General features: G+C 36.8%; 1 protein-coding gene across 1 annotated transcript in view; it reads right to left on the bottom strand.

Moving 5' to 3' along the window:
- PCDH11X (protocadherin 11 X-linked) overlaps positions 1-17,526 on the bottom strand; it is a 924,479-nt gene that overhangs the window by 185,464 nt on the left and 721,489 nt on the right. The window contains exon 6 of the mRNA XM_052663288.1: positions 13,777-13,800. Within this exon, the coding sequence (XP_052519248.1) occupies positions 13,777-13,800 (24 nt within the window). The remainder of the gene's footprint in view (positions 1-13,776; positions 13,801-17,526) is intronic.

Here is a 17,526-nt window from a genome sequence, read left to right as displayed (position 1 = left end):
AGCTGGTTCTTTGAGAAGATAAATAAAATTGACAAACCATTAGCCAGACTCATCAAGAAAGAAAGGGAGAAGAATCAAATCCACAAAATTAGAAATGAAAATGGAGAAATCACAACAGACAACACAGAAATACAAAGGATCATAAAAGACTACTATTAGCAACTGTATGTCAATAAAATGGACAACTTGGAAGTAATGGACAAATTCTTAGAAAAGTACAACATTCCAAAACTGAACAAGAAAGAAATAGAAAATTTTAACAGACCCATCACAAGCACAGAAATTGAGACTGTAATCAGAAATCTTCCAGCAAACGAAAGTCCAGGACCAGATATCTTCATAGCTGAATTCTATCAAAAATTTAGAGAAGAGCTAACACCTATCTTACTCAAACTCTTGCAGAAAATTACAGAGGAAGGTAAACTTCCAAACACATTCTATGAGGCCACCACCACCTTAATATCAAATCCAAACAAAGATGACACAAATAAAGAAATGTATGGGCCAATATCCAGAGAAGGCAATGGCACCCACTCCAGTAGTCTTGCCTGGAAAATCCTATGGACGGAGGAGCCTGGAAGGCTGCAGTCCATGGGGTCGCTGAGGGTCAGACACGACTGAGCGACTTCACTTTCACTTTTCACTTTCCTGCATTGGAGAAGGAAATGGCAACCCACTCCAGTGTTCCTTCCTGGAGAATCCCAGGGACAGGGGAGCCTTCTAGGCTGCCGTCTATGGGGTTGCACAGAGTCAGACACGACTGAAGTGACTTAGCAACACGGGCCAATATCACTAATGAATGTAGGTGCAAAAATCCTTAACAAAATTCTAGTAAACACAATAAAACAACATATCAAAAAGGTCATTCATCATGACCAAGTGAGCATTATCCCAGAGATGCAAGGATTCTTTAATATCCACAAATCAATTAAATAAACCATTTTAACAAACTGAAAGATAAAAACCATATGATTATCTTAGAAAATATAGAGAAAATTTTTGACAAAATTCAACATCCATTTATGATAAAAAAAAAAAAAACCTTCCAGAAAGCAGGAATAAAAGGAACGTACCTCAACGTAATAAAAGCCATACAAGAAAAAGCCACAGGAAACATTATCCTCAATGGTGAAAAATTGAAAGCATTTCCCCTATAGTCAGGAACAATACAAGTGTGCCCACTTTCACCATTACTATTCAACATAGTTTTGGAAGTTTTAGCCACAGCAATCAGAGCAGAAAAAGAAATTGAAGGAATTCAGGTTGGAAAAGAAGAAGTAAAACTCTCACTGTTTGCAGATGACATAGAAAACACTGAAGACTCCACCAAAAAATTACTAGAACTAATAAATGAATACAGTAAATTTGCAGGATATAAAATTAACCTACAGAAACCCCCTGCATTCCTATACACTAACAGTGAGAAAACAGAAAGAGAAATTAAGGAAACAATTCCATTCACCATTGCAACAAAAGGAATAAAATACTTTGGAATGTATCTACCTGCTGGGAGCCAGCGTGAGGAATCCCACCCATGGCAAAGGTCATGAGGAAGGAAGCCTGGCAAAATGCAAAGGCATAATCTGGCTTCAGGGGTTCCCCCTGAATTTTCCTGAGCATCTACCCCCAAAACCAGAGTCTGTCTGCTTTATTGTACCGTGCTTTCCACTCTTCTGACATAACAGGGGACCATCAGAGGGATTTTATCACCTTCCTCTAAAAGGAATTAACTTAGGGCTCCAGTTAACAGTCTCCTGCAAAGGAAAGGAGTGTTTCAGCTCAAATCCCTCTGATGGCCCTCTAACTTGCCTTATCCGGACTTCTACAACTACGCATGTGATAATTTACAGCCCCCCAACTGTGAGAGGGACGGGAAGCCTAAAATATAAAGCCTTTCAAAGAGTTAAAAGTTATTAGAGTAGCGCTGGTGTAAGATTTCACTGTTGAGCCAATGCTTGTTGCTGAGTTCCCATATCTCTTATCCACTGTGCACCTGAGAGCACATTCCTTAACATAGTTAGAATGTAAGAAAAAACAAGTGTAGCCTTGAAACTGACCACATCGGACTTTTGAGCTAATTGGTTCTTTCTTTGCTGTAACTTACTGCACCTTTGCTTCCTGAAAATGTAACTCTGTTTGATACTTTCTGAGGCTGACATAGATTAGAAATATAAAGAAAAAACAGTTCAAGGGAAAATACGTTTTCTGGTTGAGCAGCCTTTATCAAAAGAGGGTCTTAAAATGTTTCACAGGCCTCCAAGGCCAGAAGATAATGTACACAACATCATTTATGGGAAAGGTATAAAAGTCCTTTTAAAAAATAAAGTTATTGGGGCCTCACTCACCAAAGCAGCTTGGTCTCTCCGTGTCTTCTTTATTTTCTGGCTGAATTCCCATCTGGGACGTGGAGGTTCGCCATGTCTACTTACTTGACATGGCTTCTAAGACCCACGCGAAAGGGAGCCCAAGGCAGGGCACCCTCCACTATTCAAACGGGCACTGGTGGCCTAACGTAGATGGTGCAAACCTCTTGTCTTGAGGTTTTATTAGTTCTCCACGTAAACCAAGTTATTCAGCCTCTTTTCCCCACTAATTTACCTACTACACTATTCTTTCCTAATCTAATCTTATATTTCTAATTAAATAAATCTCTCTTCGCCGACTCCATCCACCCTTCGAATTCCCTGGATCCACCGGGGCTGGACCCCAGCATCTACCTAAAGAAACAAAAGATCTATGTATGGAAAACCATAAAACACTGATGAGAAACAAAGAGGACAGCAATAGATGGAGAAATATACCATGGTCATGGATCAGAAGAGCTAATATAGTGAAAATGAGTATACTACCAAAAGCAATCTATAGATTCAATGCACTCCCTCTCAATCTACCAATGGTATTTTTCAGGGTACTAGAAAAAATAATTTCAAACTTTGTATGAAAATACAAAAAAACTCAAATAGCCAAAACAAACTTCAGAAAGAAAAATGGAACTGAGGGAATCAACTTGCCTGACTTCAGGCTCTACTACAAAGCCACCGTCATCAAGACAGTTTGGTACTGGCACAAAGACAGAAATATAGATGAATGGAACAAAATAGAAAGCCCAGAGATAAATCCATGCACCTATGGACACCTTATCTTCGACAAAGGAGGCAAGAATATACAATGGAGAAAAGACAATCTCTTTAACAAGTGGTGCTGGGAAACTGGTCAACCACTTGTAAAAGAATGAAACTAGAACACTTTGTAACACCTAACACAAAAATATAATCAGAATGGATTACAGATCTAAACATAAGACAGAAAATATAAAACTCTTAGATGAAAATATAGGCAAAACACTCTCTGACATAAATCACAGCAGGATCCTCTATGACCCACCTTGCATAATATTGGAAATAAAAGCAAAAATAAACAACTGAGACCTAATTAAACTTGAAAGCTTTTGCACAATGAATGGAACTATAAGCAAGGTGAAAAGACAGCCTTCAGAATGGGAGAAAATAATAGCAAATGAAGCAACTGACAAAGAATTAACCTCAAAAAATATACAAACAACTCCTGAAGCTCAATTCCAGGAAAATAACCCAATCAAAAAATGGGACAAAGAACTAAGCAGAAATTTCTCCAAAAGAGACATACAGATGGCTAACAAACACATGAAAAAATGCTCAACATCACTCATTATCAGAGAAATGGAACCAAAATGAGATACCATCTCACTGTGGTCAGAATGGCTGTTATCCAAAAATCTACAAACAATAAATGCTGGAGAAGGTGTGGAGAAAAGGAAACGCTCTTACACTGTTGGTGGGAATGCAAATTACTTTAGCCACTATGGAGAACAGTGTGGAGATTCCTTAAAAAACTGGAAATAAAACTGCCATAAGACCCAGCAATCCCACTGCTGCACATACACACCAAGGAAACCAGAACTGAAAGAGACAAGTGTACCCCAATGTTCATCGCAGCACTGTTTATAATTATAATAGCAAGGACATGGAAGCAACCTAGACGTCCATCAGCAGATGAAGGGATAAGAAAGCCATGGTACATATCCACAATGGAATATTACTCAGCCATTAAAAGGAATACATTTGAATCAGTTCTAATGAGGTGGATGTCACTGGAACCTATTATTAAAAGTGAAGTAAGTCAGAAAGGAAAACCTCAATACAGTATCAGTTCATTTCAGTCACTCAGTCGTGTCTGACTCTTTGCAACCCCATGAATCGCAGCACGCCAGGCTCTCTGTCCATCACCAACTCCCAGAGTTCACTCAGACTTGCGTCCATCAAGTCAGTGATGCCACCCAGCCATCTCATCCTCTATCATCCCCTTCTCCTGCCCTCATTCACTCCCAGCATCAGAGTCTTTTTCGATGAGTCAATGCTTCGCATGAGGTGGCGAAAGTATTGGAGTTTCACCTTTGGCATCATTCCTACCAAAGAAATCCCAAGGCTGATCTCCTTCAGAAGGGACTGGTTGGATCTCCTTGCAGTCCAAGAAACTCTCAAGAGTCTTCTCCAACAACACAGTTCAAAAGCATCATTTCTTCGGCTCTCAGCCTTCTTCACAGTCCAACTTTCACATCCATACATGACCACAGGAAAAACCATAGCCTTGACTAGACAGACCTTATTCGGCAAAGTAATGTCTCGGCTTTGGAATATACTATCTAGGTTGCTCATAAATTTTCTTCCAAGGAATAAGCGTCTTTTAATTTCATGGCTGGAAAAACCATCTGCAGTGATTCAGGAGCCCCCAAAAATAAATCTGACACTGTTTCCACTGTTTCCCCATCTATTTCCCATGAAGTGATGGGACCAGATGCCATGATCTTCGTTTTCTGAATGTTGAGCTTTAGGCCAACATTTTCACTCTCAACATTCACTTTCATCAAGAGGCTTCAATCTGAATCCCAGCTTGTGTTTCTTCCAGTCCAGCTTTTCTCATAATGTACTTTGCATATAAGTTAAATAAGCAGGATGACAATATACAGCCTTGACGTACTACTTTTCCTATGTGGAACCAGTCTGTTGTTCCATGTCCAGTTCTAACTGTTGCTTCCTGACCTGCATACAGATTTCTCAAGAGGCAGGTCAGGTGGTCTGGTATTCTTGTCTCTTTCCGAATTTTCCACAGTTTCTTGTGATCCACACAGTCAAAGGCTTTGGCATAGTCAATAAAGCAGAAATAGATGTTTTTCTGGAACTCTCTTGCTTTTTCCATGATTCAGCAGATGTTGGCAATTTGATCTCTGCTTCCTCTGCCTTTTCGAAAATCAGCTTGATCATCAGGAAGTTCATGTTTCACGTATTGCTGAAGCCTGGCTTGGAGAATTTTGAGCATTACTTTACTAGCATGTGAGATGAGTGCAATTGTGCGGCAGCTTGAGCATTCTTTGGCATTGCCTTTCTTTGGAATTGGAATGAAATCTGACCTCTTCCAGTCCTGTGGCCACTGCTGAGTTTTCCAAATTTGCTGACATATTGAGTGCAGCACTTTCACAGCATCATCTTTCAGGATTTGAAACAGCTTAAATGGAATTCCATCACCTCCACTAGCTTTGTTCGTAGCGATGCTTTTCAAGGCCCACTTGACTTCACATTCCAGGATATCTGGCTCTATTAGTGATCACATCATCATGATTATCTGGGTCGTGAAGATCTTTTTTGTACAGTTCTTCTGTGTTTTCTTACCACCTTTTCTTAATATCTTCTGCTTCTCTTAGGTCCATACCATTTCTGTCCTTTATCAAGCCCATCTTTGCATGAAATATTCCCTCGGTATCTGTAATTTTCTTGAAGAGATCTCTAGTCTTTCCCATTCTGTTCTTTTCCTCTATATCTTTGCATTGATCACTGAAGAAGGCTTTCTTATTTCTTCTTGCTATTCTCTGGAACTCTGCATTCAGATGCTTATATATTTCTTTTTCTCCTTGGCTTTTTGCCTCTCTTCTTTTCACAGCTATTTGTAAGGCCTCCCCAGACAGCCATTTTGCTTTTTTGCATTACTTTTCCATGGGGATGGTCTTGATCCCTGTCTCCTGCACAATTTCACGAACTTCATTCCATAGTTCATCAGGCACTCTATCTATCAGATCTAGGCCCTTAAATCTATTTCTCACCTACACTGTATAATCATAAGGGATTTGATTTAGGTCATACCTCGATGGTCTAGCGGTTTTCCCTACTTTCTTCAATTTGAGTCTGAATTTGGTAATAAGGAGTTCATGATCTGAGCCCCAGTCAGCTCCTGATTTTGTTTGTGGTTTTTTTTTTTTTTTTTTGACTGTATAAAGCTTTTCCATCTTTGGCTGCAAAGAATATCATCAATCTGATTTTGGTGTTGACCATCTGGTGATGTCCATGTGTAGAGTCTTCTCTTGTGTTGTTGGAGGAGGGTGTTTGCTATGGCCAGTGCATTTTCTTGGCAAAACTCTATTAGTCTTTGCCCTGCTTCATTCCACATTCCAAGGCCAAATTTGTCTGTTACTTCAGGTGTTTCTTGACTTCCTACTTTTGCATTCCATACCCCCATAATGAAAAGGACATCTTTTGGGGGTGTTAGTTCTAAAAGGTCTTGTAGGTCTTCATAGAGCCGTTCAACTTTAGCTTCTTCAACATTGCTGGTTGGGGCATAGACTTGGATAACTGTGATATTGAATGGTTTGCCTTGAAGACGAACAGAGATCATTCTGGGTTTTTTTGAGATTGCATCCAAGTACTGCATTTCGGACTCTTTTGTTGACCATGATGGCTACTCCATTTATTCTGAAGGATTCCTGCCCGCAGCAGTAGATATAATGGTCATATGAGTTAAATTCACCCATTCCAGTCCATTTGTTTGCTGATTCCTAGAATGTCGACGTTCCCTCTTGCTGTCTCCTGTTTGACCACTTCCAATTTGCCTTGATTCATGGACCTGACATTCCAGGTTACTGTGCAATATTGCTCTTTACAGCATCTGACTTTGCTTCTATCACCAGTCACATCCACAGCTGCATTTTGTTTTTGCTTTGGCTTCATCCCTTCATTCTTTCTGGAGTTATTTCTCCACTGATTTCCAGTAGCATATTGGGCACCTACTGACCTGGAGAGTTCCTCTTTCGGTATCCTATCATTTTGCCTTTTCATACTGTTCATGGGTTCTCAAGGCAAGAATACTGAAGTGGTTTGCCATTCCCTTCTCCAGTGGACCACATTCTGTCAGACCTCTCCACTCTGACCCGCCCGTCTTTGGGTTGCCCTGCGAGCATGGCTTAGTTTCATTGAGTTAGACAAGGATAACGCATATATATGGAATTTGGAAAGATGGTAATGATAACCCTATATGAGAGACAGCAAAAGAGACACAGATGTATAGCACAGTCTTTTCGACTCTGTGCAAGAAGGCCAGGGTGAGATGATCTGAGACAATAGCATTGAAACATGTACATTTTGATATGTGAAACAGATCAGCAGTCCAGGTTTGATGCATGAGACAGGGTGCTCAGTGTTGGTGCACTGGAATGACACAGGGATTGGATGCCTCGGGAGGTAGGATGGGGGTTCAGAATGGGGTACACATGTAAAACCATAGTTTATTCAAGTCAATGTATGGCAAAAACCACTACAATATTGTAAAGTAATTAGTCTCCAACTAAAATAAATATTTTTTAAAAGAATTTGCCTAATGAGAAATTTGGCTTTTCACCAATCTATTGTTGTGTATTTCAATAAAAATATTCTACCTTATAATATACCCAGTTTTTGATATAGCATCTGCAAAAGAAAGTAATATAATATTTCATCATTTTACTGTGTCAGTTCACTTCAGTTCAGTTCAGTGTATCAGTTGTGTCGACTCTTTGCGACCCCATGAATCGCAGCACGCCAGGCCTCCCTGTCCACCACCAACTCCCGGAGTTCACTCAGACTCGCGTCCATCGATTCAGTGATGCCATCCAGCCATCTCATCCTCTGTCGTCCCCTTCTCCTCCTGTCCCCAATCCCTCCCAGCATCAGAGGCAATTCCAATGAGTCAACTCTTTGCATGAGGTGGCCAAAGTACTGGAGTTTCAGCTTTAGCATCATTCCTTCCAAAGAAATCCCAGGGCTGATCTCCTTCAGAATGGACTGGTTGGATCTCCTTGCAGTCCAAGGGACTCTCAAGAGTCTTCTCCAACACCACAGCTCAAAAGCATCAATTCTTCGGCACTCAACCTTCTTCTCAGCCCAACTCTCACATCCATACATGACCACTGGAAAAACCATAGCCTTGACTAGGCGGACCTTTTTTGGCAAAGTATTGTCTCTGCTTTTCAACATGCTATCTAGGTTGGTCATAACTTTTCTTCCAAGGAGTAAGCGTCTTTTAATTTCATGGCTGCAGTCACCATCTGCAGTGATTTTGGAGCCCAAAAAAATAAAGTCTGACACTGTTTCCACTGTTTCTCCATCTATTTCCCATGGAGTAATGGGACCAGATGCCATGATCTTCATTTTCTGAATGTTGAGCTTTAAGCCAACTTTTTCACTCTTCTCTTTCACTTTCATCAATAGGCTCTTTAGTTCTTCTTCACTTTCTTGGTCATGAAGCTCTTTTTTGTCCAATTCTTCTGTGTATCTTGCCACCTCTTCTTAATATCTTCTGCTTCTGTTAGGCCCATACCATTTTTGTCCTTTATCAAGCCCATCTTTGCATGAAATGTTCCCTCGGTATCTGTAATTTTCTTGAAGAGATCTCTAGTCATTCTATTGTTTTCCTCTATTTCTTTGCACTGGTTGCTGAGGAATGCTTTCTTATCTCTCCTTGCCATTCTTTAGAACTCTGCTTTCAAATGGGTATATCTTTCCTTTTCTCCTTTGCTTTTTGCTTCCCTTTTCTCACAGCTATTTGTAAGGCCTCCCCAGACAGCCATTTTGCTTTTTTCCATTCTTTTTCTTTGGGATGGTCTTGTTTCCTATCTCCTGTACAATGTCACGAACCTCCGTCCATAATTCATCAGGCACTCTATCAGATCTAGTCCTTTAAATCTATTTCTCACTTCCACCGTATAGTCATAAGGGATTTGATTTTGGTCATACCTGAATGGTCTAGTGGTTTTCTCCACTTTTTTCATTTTCAGTCTGAATTTGGCAATAAGGAGCTCATGATCTCAGCCACAGTCGGGCCCAGCTTGTTTTTGTTGACTGTTTAGAGCCTCTCCTTCTTTGGCTACAAAGAATATAATCAATCTGATTTTGGTGTTGACCATCTGGTGATGTCCATGTATTGAGTCTTATCTTGTGTTTTTGGAAGAGGGTGTTTACTATCACCAGTGCAATCTCTTGGCAGAACTCTATTAGTCTTTGCCCTGCTTCATTCTATACTCCAAGGCCAAATCTGCCTGACAAATCTAGAAATCCCATTACAAAGAAGAAACATTAGTTTGCCGACAAAGGTCCATATAGTCAAAACTATGGTTTTGCCATTAGTCGTGTACAGAGAAAAGAGTTGGAACATAAAGAAGACTGAGCATCGAAGAATGGATGCTTTAGAACTGTGGTCTTTGAGAAGACTCTTGATAATTCCTTGGAATACTAGGAGATCTATCAATTCTAAAGAAAATCAACCCTGAATATTCAGTGGAAGGTCTGATGCTGAAGCTGGAGTTCTAATATTTTGGCTACCTGATGTGAAGAGCCAACTCATTGGAAAAGACCCTGATGCTGGGAAAGATGGAAGTCAAAAGGAGAAGGGGTTGGCAGAAAATGAGATGGTTAGATGGGATCACCAACTCAATGGACATGAATTTGATAAATTCCAGGGGATAGTGGAGGACAGAGGAGCCTGGTGTGCTGCAGTCCATTGGATTGCAATGAGTCAGACATGACTTAACTAAACAACCACAATAACAACAATGGTGGAGTTGGCTTGTTATACATGATCTAGAGAAGGCAATTTTAGATGGTAAAATATGCAAGTGTTTCTTTAATCTTAATTTTTTTCAAGAATATTGCTCTATGACATTCTAGAATCTACTATTAGTAATCTAAAACAAAACTAATGAAACTGCATGTTGATTTATCCTTTCATCTGAGAATTTAGGGAGATACCAAATTAACATGAGGTGCTTAATATTATGACCTGTGGCATAAATTTTTCATTTGGAAACTTACATGTGCATTTTCATTAACTCCTGGCCATGAAAAAAAGATACCTTATGAAAAGACATCAATGTTCTTAATAATTGACAGATGAAAAACTCCATAACTATCATGCATAAGGATGAATGATATGTTATGTTCACAGACTCTTATTAACTAAGTAGTTGGATAAATATAAGTGAGGTGATTCATTTGGCCAAGAGACAATTCGTTTTCTTAGTCTCTCTTATAAGTGTCCACCTCAAACCAGGTTTCCCACATGCACTCTCATCCCTAAATAGTTTCTCCTGAATCAAATCCAACATTCTAAGTCTAAAGTAATGAACTCCTAAATTACAGCTGACCCTTGGGTACTAACAATAAATATGGAAACCCAGATCAGGAAAGGATCCCTGAGAGTTATCTGAGGGTCAGAAGGTTAAAAGTAATGTAATAAAACACCAAAAAATATTCCAACAATCAGCTTGGATAACTGAACAAATGACTTCAGGGAGACAAATCAGTTGACACACTATTAATTAAACCCTAGTCCTCAGTGAAAACAGAAAATATAATTGATATAGCTGAAAGTCTCACTCTTACTTTAAGACATGTCCCTAAAGACAGAAAGTACACGTGTCTGCTAATTCAATTAAAGGTATTAATTTATATATTTATTAATGTTGCCTTTTCTCAGAAGTAGGTACAAAAGAATTTGCTCTCAATGGATTAATTAGTATATATTTGCAGTTTCTTCTTTGGGAACAAGTAAAGAACACCAGGGGCTTCCCTGGTGGCTCAGAGGTTGAAGCGTCTGCCTCCAATGCAGGAGACCTGAGTTTAATCCCTGGGTTGGGAAGATCCCTTGGAGAAGGAAATGGTAACCCACTCCAGTATTGTTGCCTGGAGAATCCCAAGGACGGAGAAGCCTAGTAGGCTACAGTCCAAACACCAGGAAGAAGTCAATGGCAACCCACTCCAGTACTCTTGCCTGGAAAACACCATGGACAGAGGAGCCTGGTAGGCTGCAGTCAATGGGGTCACTAGGAGTTGGACACGACTTCACTTTCACTTTCACTTTTCACTTTCATGAATTGGAGAAGGAAATGGCAACCCACTCTAGTGTTCTTGCCTGGAGAATCCCAGGGACGGGGGAGCCTGGTGGGCTGCTGTCTCTGGGGTCGCACAGAGTCGGACATGACTGAAGCGACTTAGCAACAGCAACAGCAGCAAAGAACACCAGATATCAATGTAATTCTCTTACTACTAAGAATCTGCATATATATATATATATATATATATATATATAATTTACTATGAGGTAAAAAGCTTATATATTTTTGTATTTAAGAAAAAAAAATCTCAGTGTTATCCCTGGTAATCAGTCAGCCTTCAATAGAAAAGTTAACTGAATGAAATAATCTTAGTTTTAGAAATTTATAATTAGAGTCACAGACGGCTATATTCTCATATGCTATTATAACATTTAATTACATATGCCAATAAATTTCATTATGTGAGTGAAATAATAGCAAGTTTACTCAAATGAGCTGATGATGGAAAGTGGACATACAAAATATGGTATGAAAATTATCATAAAACATAAGTGCAAAAGGCACTATAGTTTTTCGGTGTAGATTGTTGGCGGAGCCAATTTGCATTAAGAATATACCAAATAAATATCAGTCAATTAGAGCACAATTTAAAATATGAGTTTAATTGTAATGATAATTACTCTTTAGTGTATTGATGAAGATTTAACCATTTAAGTAATAGTAGTGTTTTATACAGGTAGAGTGCTTTTTAAAAATATCAAATGAATTTCCATATTATTTAACCTTTCTTTGTTCCAGTTTCTACCTCTGAAAAAAATTGATAAAATGATAGAACTTACACATTGAAGTGGTGTATTAAGATAGAAATTTTTGTAAATTATTAGGGACAATGTACAGAACTGTACACACTCAAATATTGTTTTATAAATTTATTATTATTATGTTTTTTGCTGTCATGTTTCAGCAGCATGACTTTTCATAAGGCTTAAGGATAATTATGATTACTACATTTTTTTTTTTTAATGAGGGAAAGAGGAAAATGAAGACTCTGAGTTTAAATTACTTGGCCGAGTGTATGCATCGAGTCAGGTACAGAACTATCATTAGAACTCAAGATGTACTGTCTCACATTCAAATGGTCTTTCTGCTATGCCTCTGTATAGTTATGGTCAAAACACCTTGACTTTACATCAGAACCACAAATGCATTTCCACGACTATTATATAGATGTAGATGCTAAAAAGTATATATCATAGGATATCTAGAAACTAATGAGACAGGATGAGAAAAAAAATGAAAAGTACATGCAATGCATCCACTTTCACTTGAATAACACATGTAAACGCTGAATACTCAAGACTTCCATGGGGAATAAAATATCTAGAATGAAATTATTCAAGCTAGATGATAGTCAAAAATGTATCATGGATATTAAAACTAATTATATATGGTTGGACAAAATGTTCATTTGAGTTTTTCTGTAATGTCATATGGAAAAGCCTAAATGAACTTTTTGGCAATCCAACATAAGTTCATGAGAACTACGCCAAAGTAACATTGAAAAAAAAAAAAAAAAACATTTAAAATACCAAAAAAATAATAACACACGCTGTTAATATTGATGATATTTGTTAAAATTAAAGAATAAGAGGGAAGCTCTTTACATTATAATTTGAATTTTTACAATGAATTTTAGAAAAATTTATTCTCTGAGTACTATTTCCACTTGGTCAAAATATCAATGGACTATAAACTATAATTTAAAATAAAAGTGCATGAAGTGAAATGAATTATCATCTTAAACAGTAAAATGAAACAATGTAATATACCCATCCTGAATTGTGAAGTACATAAAGAAATGAGTGCATATACACAGACAAAGCAAATATATTTGGACCATACAAAATACCTTTCAGCATTTAAAAATTTTATCAATATTGTATTGTAAAGTAATTAACCCCCAATTAAAATAAATAAATTTATATTTTTTAAAAAATCATCAGCATAATAAAATTATATATATTTTAACTGATTGCTTAAACTCCATATTTAAAGATATTTGTTTTCTGTTGACCATAGCTTAAAGCAGCATAAATTTGTGTGTTTAATTTGACAAAGAAAATGCATATTATTTACAAGCTCACAAAGACTCTTATCTTGGATTATTTTGTTAGGCATGTATATGGTATATATGGTTTACAGATCTTTTTAAATGAAAATATAGAAAAGTGGAATTATATGGTTAATATATCCTCAGACAACATCCTGAATATGCTTACATTGTTAGAGGAGAAAAATGAATAATTAAATTCATAGTTAATTTGAAAGTAACTACTTTAAGTCAAATAAATGTCTATAGGGTCACATTAATATCTAAAGGTTAATTATACACAACTTGGAAAAAGTATTCAGTGATATAAGACATACAACTGATTGAATACCTTTCCTAGATATCGTTTCACTTAAAAATACTAAAAATATGTTTGAAGCAAACAGTTGAAATTGCAATGTTTTATGAAAAATGAAAAAGCAGAAGTTCTTAAAATAAATTTGTTTTAAAATGAAACATGCACCATGGTTATGATTTGTCTTGATTTTTACTGTACCTTTCTTTAGTCCAGGAATGAAAGCTAAAAAGAGAGTTTAGCAAAGTTATATACAAATAAATATATTATTTTATTCCCAATACATTATATTAACTAAATATAAAATTGTAATATATTGCAATATATTTTCAGCTTCATTTTGCAGAGAATGTGATGACTGAAATATATAAGGGGGAATACTGTTAAATCATAAAGTATCTGTCTCCTGTAGTATGTTCTAAAATCTGACCAAGTATGTTTCTAAAATCTGACAAAGCCTATGCTATATGCTGGCCTCTTAGGAATTAATGACTGATTCTTCCCCTAGAGGCAATGTATTGTTGAACTTAACATTTTGCAAGAACTCAGTAGATTTTCTAGCTTCTTTGCCTATGATAACAAAGTATAGCCCTTTATTTAAATTTCATTTTTTTCTCATGGAAATTCCTACAGGAAAAGTATTGACTTTTTAAGGAAAACATTGACTTCACAGGTTGCTTTTCCTCCAAATCTGATGTGGAAAATATGACGAAAAAAAAAAAAAAATCAACAGACACTACCATTAGATGACCTGACAGAAGTATTTTTCTTGGTTAAGACACATTTTCTATAATATAGCTATTTTCTCTACTAAAATTTTATTTATTTCTCACAACTAGAAATGTGGAATTCAATATCATTTTATCAACACTTGTTATCCAGATAAATTCTAATTGTATTTTTAAGTGACTTCCTTCAAAACACTGTGAGATCATGCTTGATCAAGAACAAATAGCATAGTCTATTTTTAAACAAACTAATTATATATTTATAAATTCTTTGATATGTGTTGATTTGAACAAATAAATCTGATTTATTCTTTGTAAAATTTTAAAGATAATAGTAAAAATGATTTTCTAATGCATTCAATAACATGAATCTAAAACAAAATATTTAAACATTTTGAACTTGTTTAAAATTAAATTTTGAATAAAATTTGAATATTATAAAATAAAAGATATATGAAATAGAGAGAAGGAATATGTCAGAGACAGAAAAGTAGAAGTGAAAATAATGTTTCTATGTAATAATAGGGATTAGAGAGAATTGCACAACATTTTAAGTGTCATTGACATATATATGGCACATTTATTTTTCATCAGAAGTTATTTTATTTGTAAGCAATGTAATTTAATGGTGGTACAAAGTGAAACAGAAAAGAAAAAAATATAGCAGTGCTTTCACAGACACTTTAGGTAGGATTGATCTTCAAAATAATATCCCCCAACCCTGCACCATTCAAATAATAGTTCTAGTTCAATCATAAGTCTCTCTCTCTCCCTCTCTCTCTCACACACACAAAATATTTTCATTTATTATCCGAATTAATAATCAATTCCTGTAATATATATTTTTAATCCCTTTAATATTTAAATGTAAGGTTTTAAATGTACTGGAGAGATAAAGAAAGGCTGCCTTAAGTAGAGAAGTAATAATGTGCTTGTTTTCATTTTTAAGACTGCAACCAGAACTTAGCTATTAAAATCCGTTCCAATTTGGTAACTGAAAAGATCAGAAAAAAGTTAATGTGATGGGTCTAGACTTAGAATTTCTAAGGATAAGGAAGTACAAATAAAAGAAGCAAACAAGTGACATGACAACAATGAAAAAGAAAACAAACACATTTTTAAAACCTATGCCAGGAGACATTTAGCTCCCAAGCTGTGTGGATCACAATAAACTGTGGAAAACTCTGAAAGAGATGGGAATACCAAACCACCTACCCTGCCTCTTGAGGAATCTGTATGCAGGTCAGGAAGCAACAGTTAGAACTGGACATGGAACAACAGACTGGTTCCAAATAGGAAAAGGAGGACGTCAAGGCTGTACATTGCCCCCCTGCTTATTTAACTTATATGCAGAGTACATCATGAGAAACACTGGACTGGAAGAAGCACAAGCTGGAATCAAGATTGCCGGGAGAAATAGCAATAACCTCAGGTATGTAGATGACACCACCCTTATGGCAGAAAGTGAAGAGGAGCTAAAAAGCCTCTTGATGAAAGTGAAAGAGGAGAGCAAAAAAGTTGGCTTAAACCTCAACATTCAGAAAACAAAGATCATGTCATCTGGTCCCATCACTTCATGGGAAATAGATGGGGAAACAGTGGAAACAGTGTCAGACTTTATTTTTGTGTGCTCCAAAATCACTGCAGATGGTACTGCAGCCATAAAATTAAAAGACGCTTACTCCTTGGAAGAAAAGTTATGAGCAACCTAGATAGTATATTCAAAAGCAGAGACATTACTTTGCCGACTAAGGTCTGTCTAGTCAAGGCTATGGTTTTTCCAGTGGTCCTGTATGGATGTGAGAGTTGGACTGTGAAGAAGGCTGAGTGCTGAAGAGTTGATGCTTTTGAGCTGTGGTGTTGGAGAAGACTCTTGAGAGTCCCTTGGACTGCAAGGAGATCCAACCAGTCCATTCTGAAGGAGATCAGTCCTGGGATTTCTTTGGAGGGAATGATGCTGAAGCTGAAGCTCCAGTACTTTGGCCACCTCATGCGAAGAATTGACTCATTGGAAAAGACTCTGATGCTGGGAGGGATTGGGGGCAGGAGGAGAAGGGGGCGACAGAGGATGAGATGGCTGGATGGCATCACTGACTCGATGGATGCGAGTCTGAGTGAACTCCGGGAGTTGGTGATGGACAGGGAGGCCTGGTGTGCTGCGATTCATGGGGTCCAAAGAGTCGGACACGACTGAGCAACTTAACTGAACTGAACTGAACTGAAAAGTGAAAATTGATTTATAAACCTGGAAAATCAAATATAGATCAACTTTCCTTTAAATTCAGGACAATAAGCAGTTTCTGAATAAAATTTTCAGGACCAACTCTGAAGAGAGACTTTAATTCATCACACAAAACATAGTCATAAAAGGAAACACTTTCTCCCTCTAAAGCAATATAAGTACTCAGATGCTAACACAGAAATTAATAGATACATACATTATAATTCTGAAGATTCTTACAGAGAATAAAGTCCAACTCCAAATGTATCTTTAAAGTGCAATTACTTCTAAATGTTTAAAGGTTTATCATTGATATTTTTGAAGTATTCACATTAATTGAGATTTTTGAAAAATCGAAATATAAGCATCAGTTCAGTTCAGTCGCTCAGTCGTGTCCAACTCTTTGCGACCCCATGAATCGCAGCACGCCAGGCCTCCCTGTCCATCACCATCTCCCGGAGTTCATTCAGACTCACATCCATCAAGTCCGTGATGCCATCCAGCCATCTAATTTGAGACACTAGACTCAATGTGAATCACTATGACTGGAACAAATATTTTTGTTAATCCAACCAAAGTTATATTATGAATGTTTCTATCATTTGTATGTCACTTAAATTTTACTAATAAATAAAGTGAATGTATCTAACAAGCTAAATTTGCTTTCATCAAGAAAATTATTTTAGATTATGAAATATTCAGCAATGTATTTAATAAGTGAATCAATGTATTAATAAATGCATTAATTAGTCTGAATACATTTTAGGTATCATTATTTTTACTTACACAAATGCAATAATCACATAAAAATTTAAGGTTCTATATGTGCTTACTTTGAAATATAATTAAGTTTTAAATATATTTTTAAAATTATTACTAGAAGAAATATCATAATTAGTAAATAACATAAATAATTAATAAAAATATGAATTGCTAGGATTCTTGTACTACAAGGTTTAAATTAAGGAAACATGCAGTATATAGTAAAAATTGTAGCTCCTA

Source organism: Budorcas taxicolor, chromosome X (assembly GCF_023091745.1).
Source record: "Budorcas taxicolor isolate Tak-1 chromosome X, Takin1.1, whole genome shotgun sequence".
NCBI lineage: Eukaryota > Metazoa > Chordata > Mammalia > Artiodactyla > Bovidae > Budorcas > Budorcas taxicolor.
The sequence above is the reverse complement of the archived record's forward strand: the minus strand, read 5'-3'. Positions and strand labels throughout refer to the sequence as shown.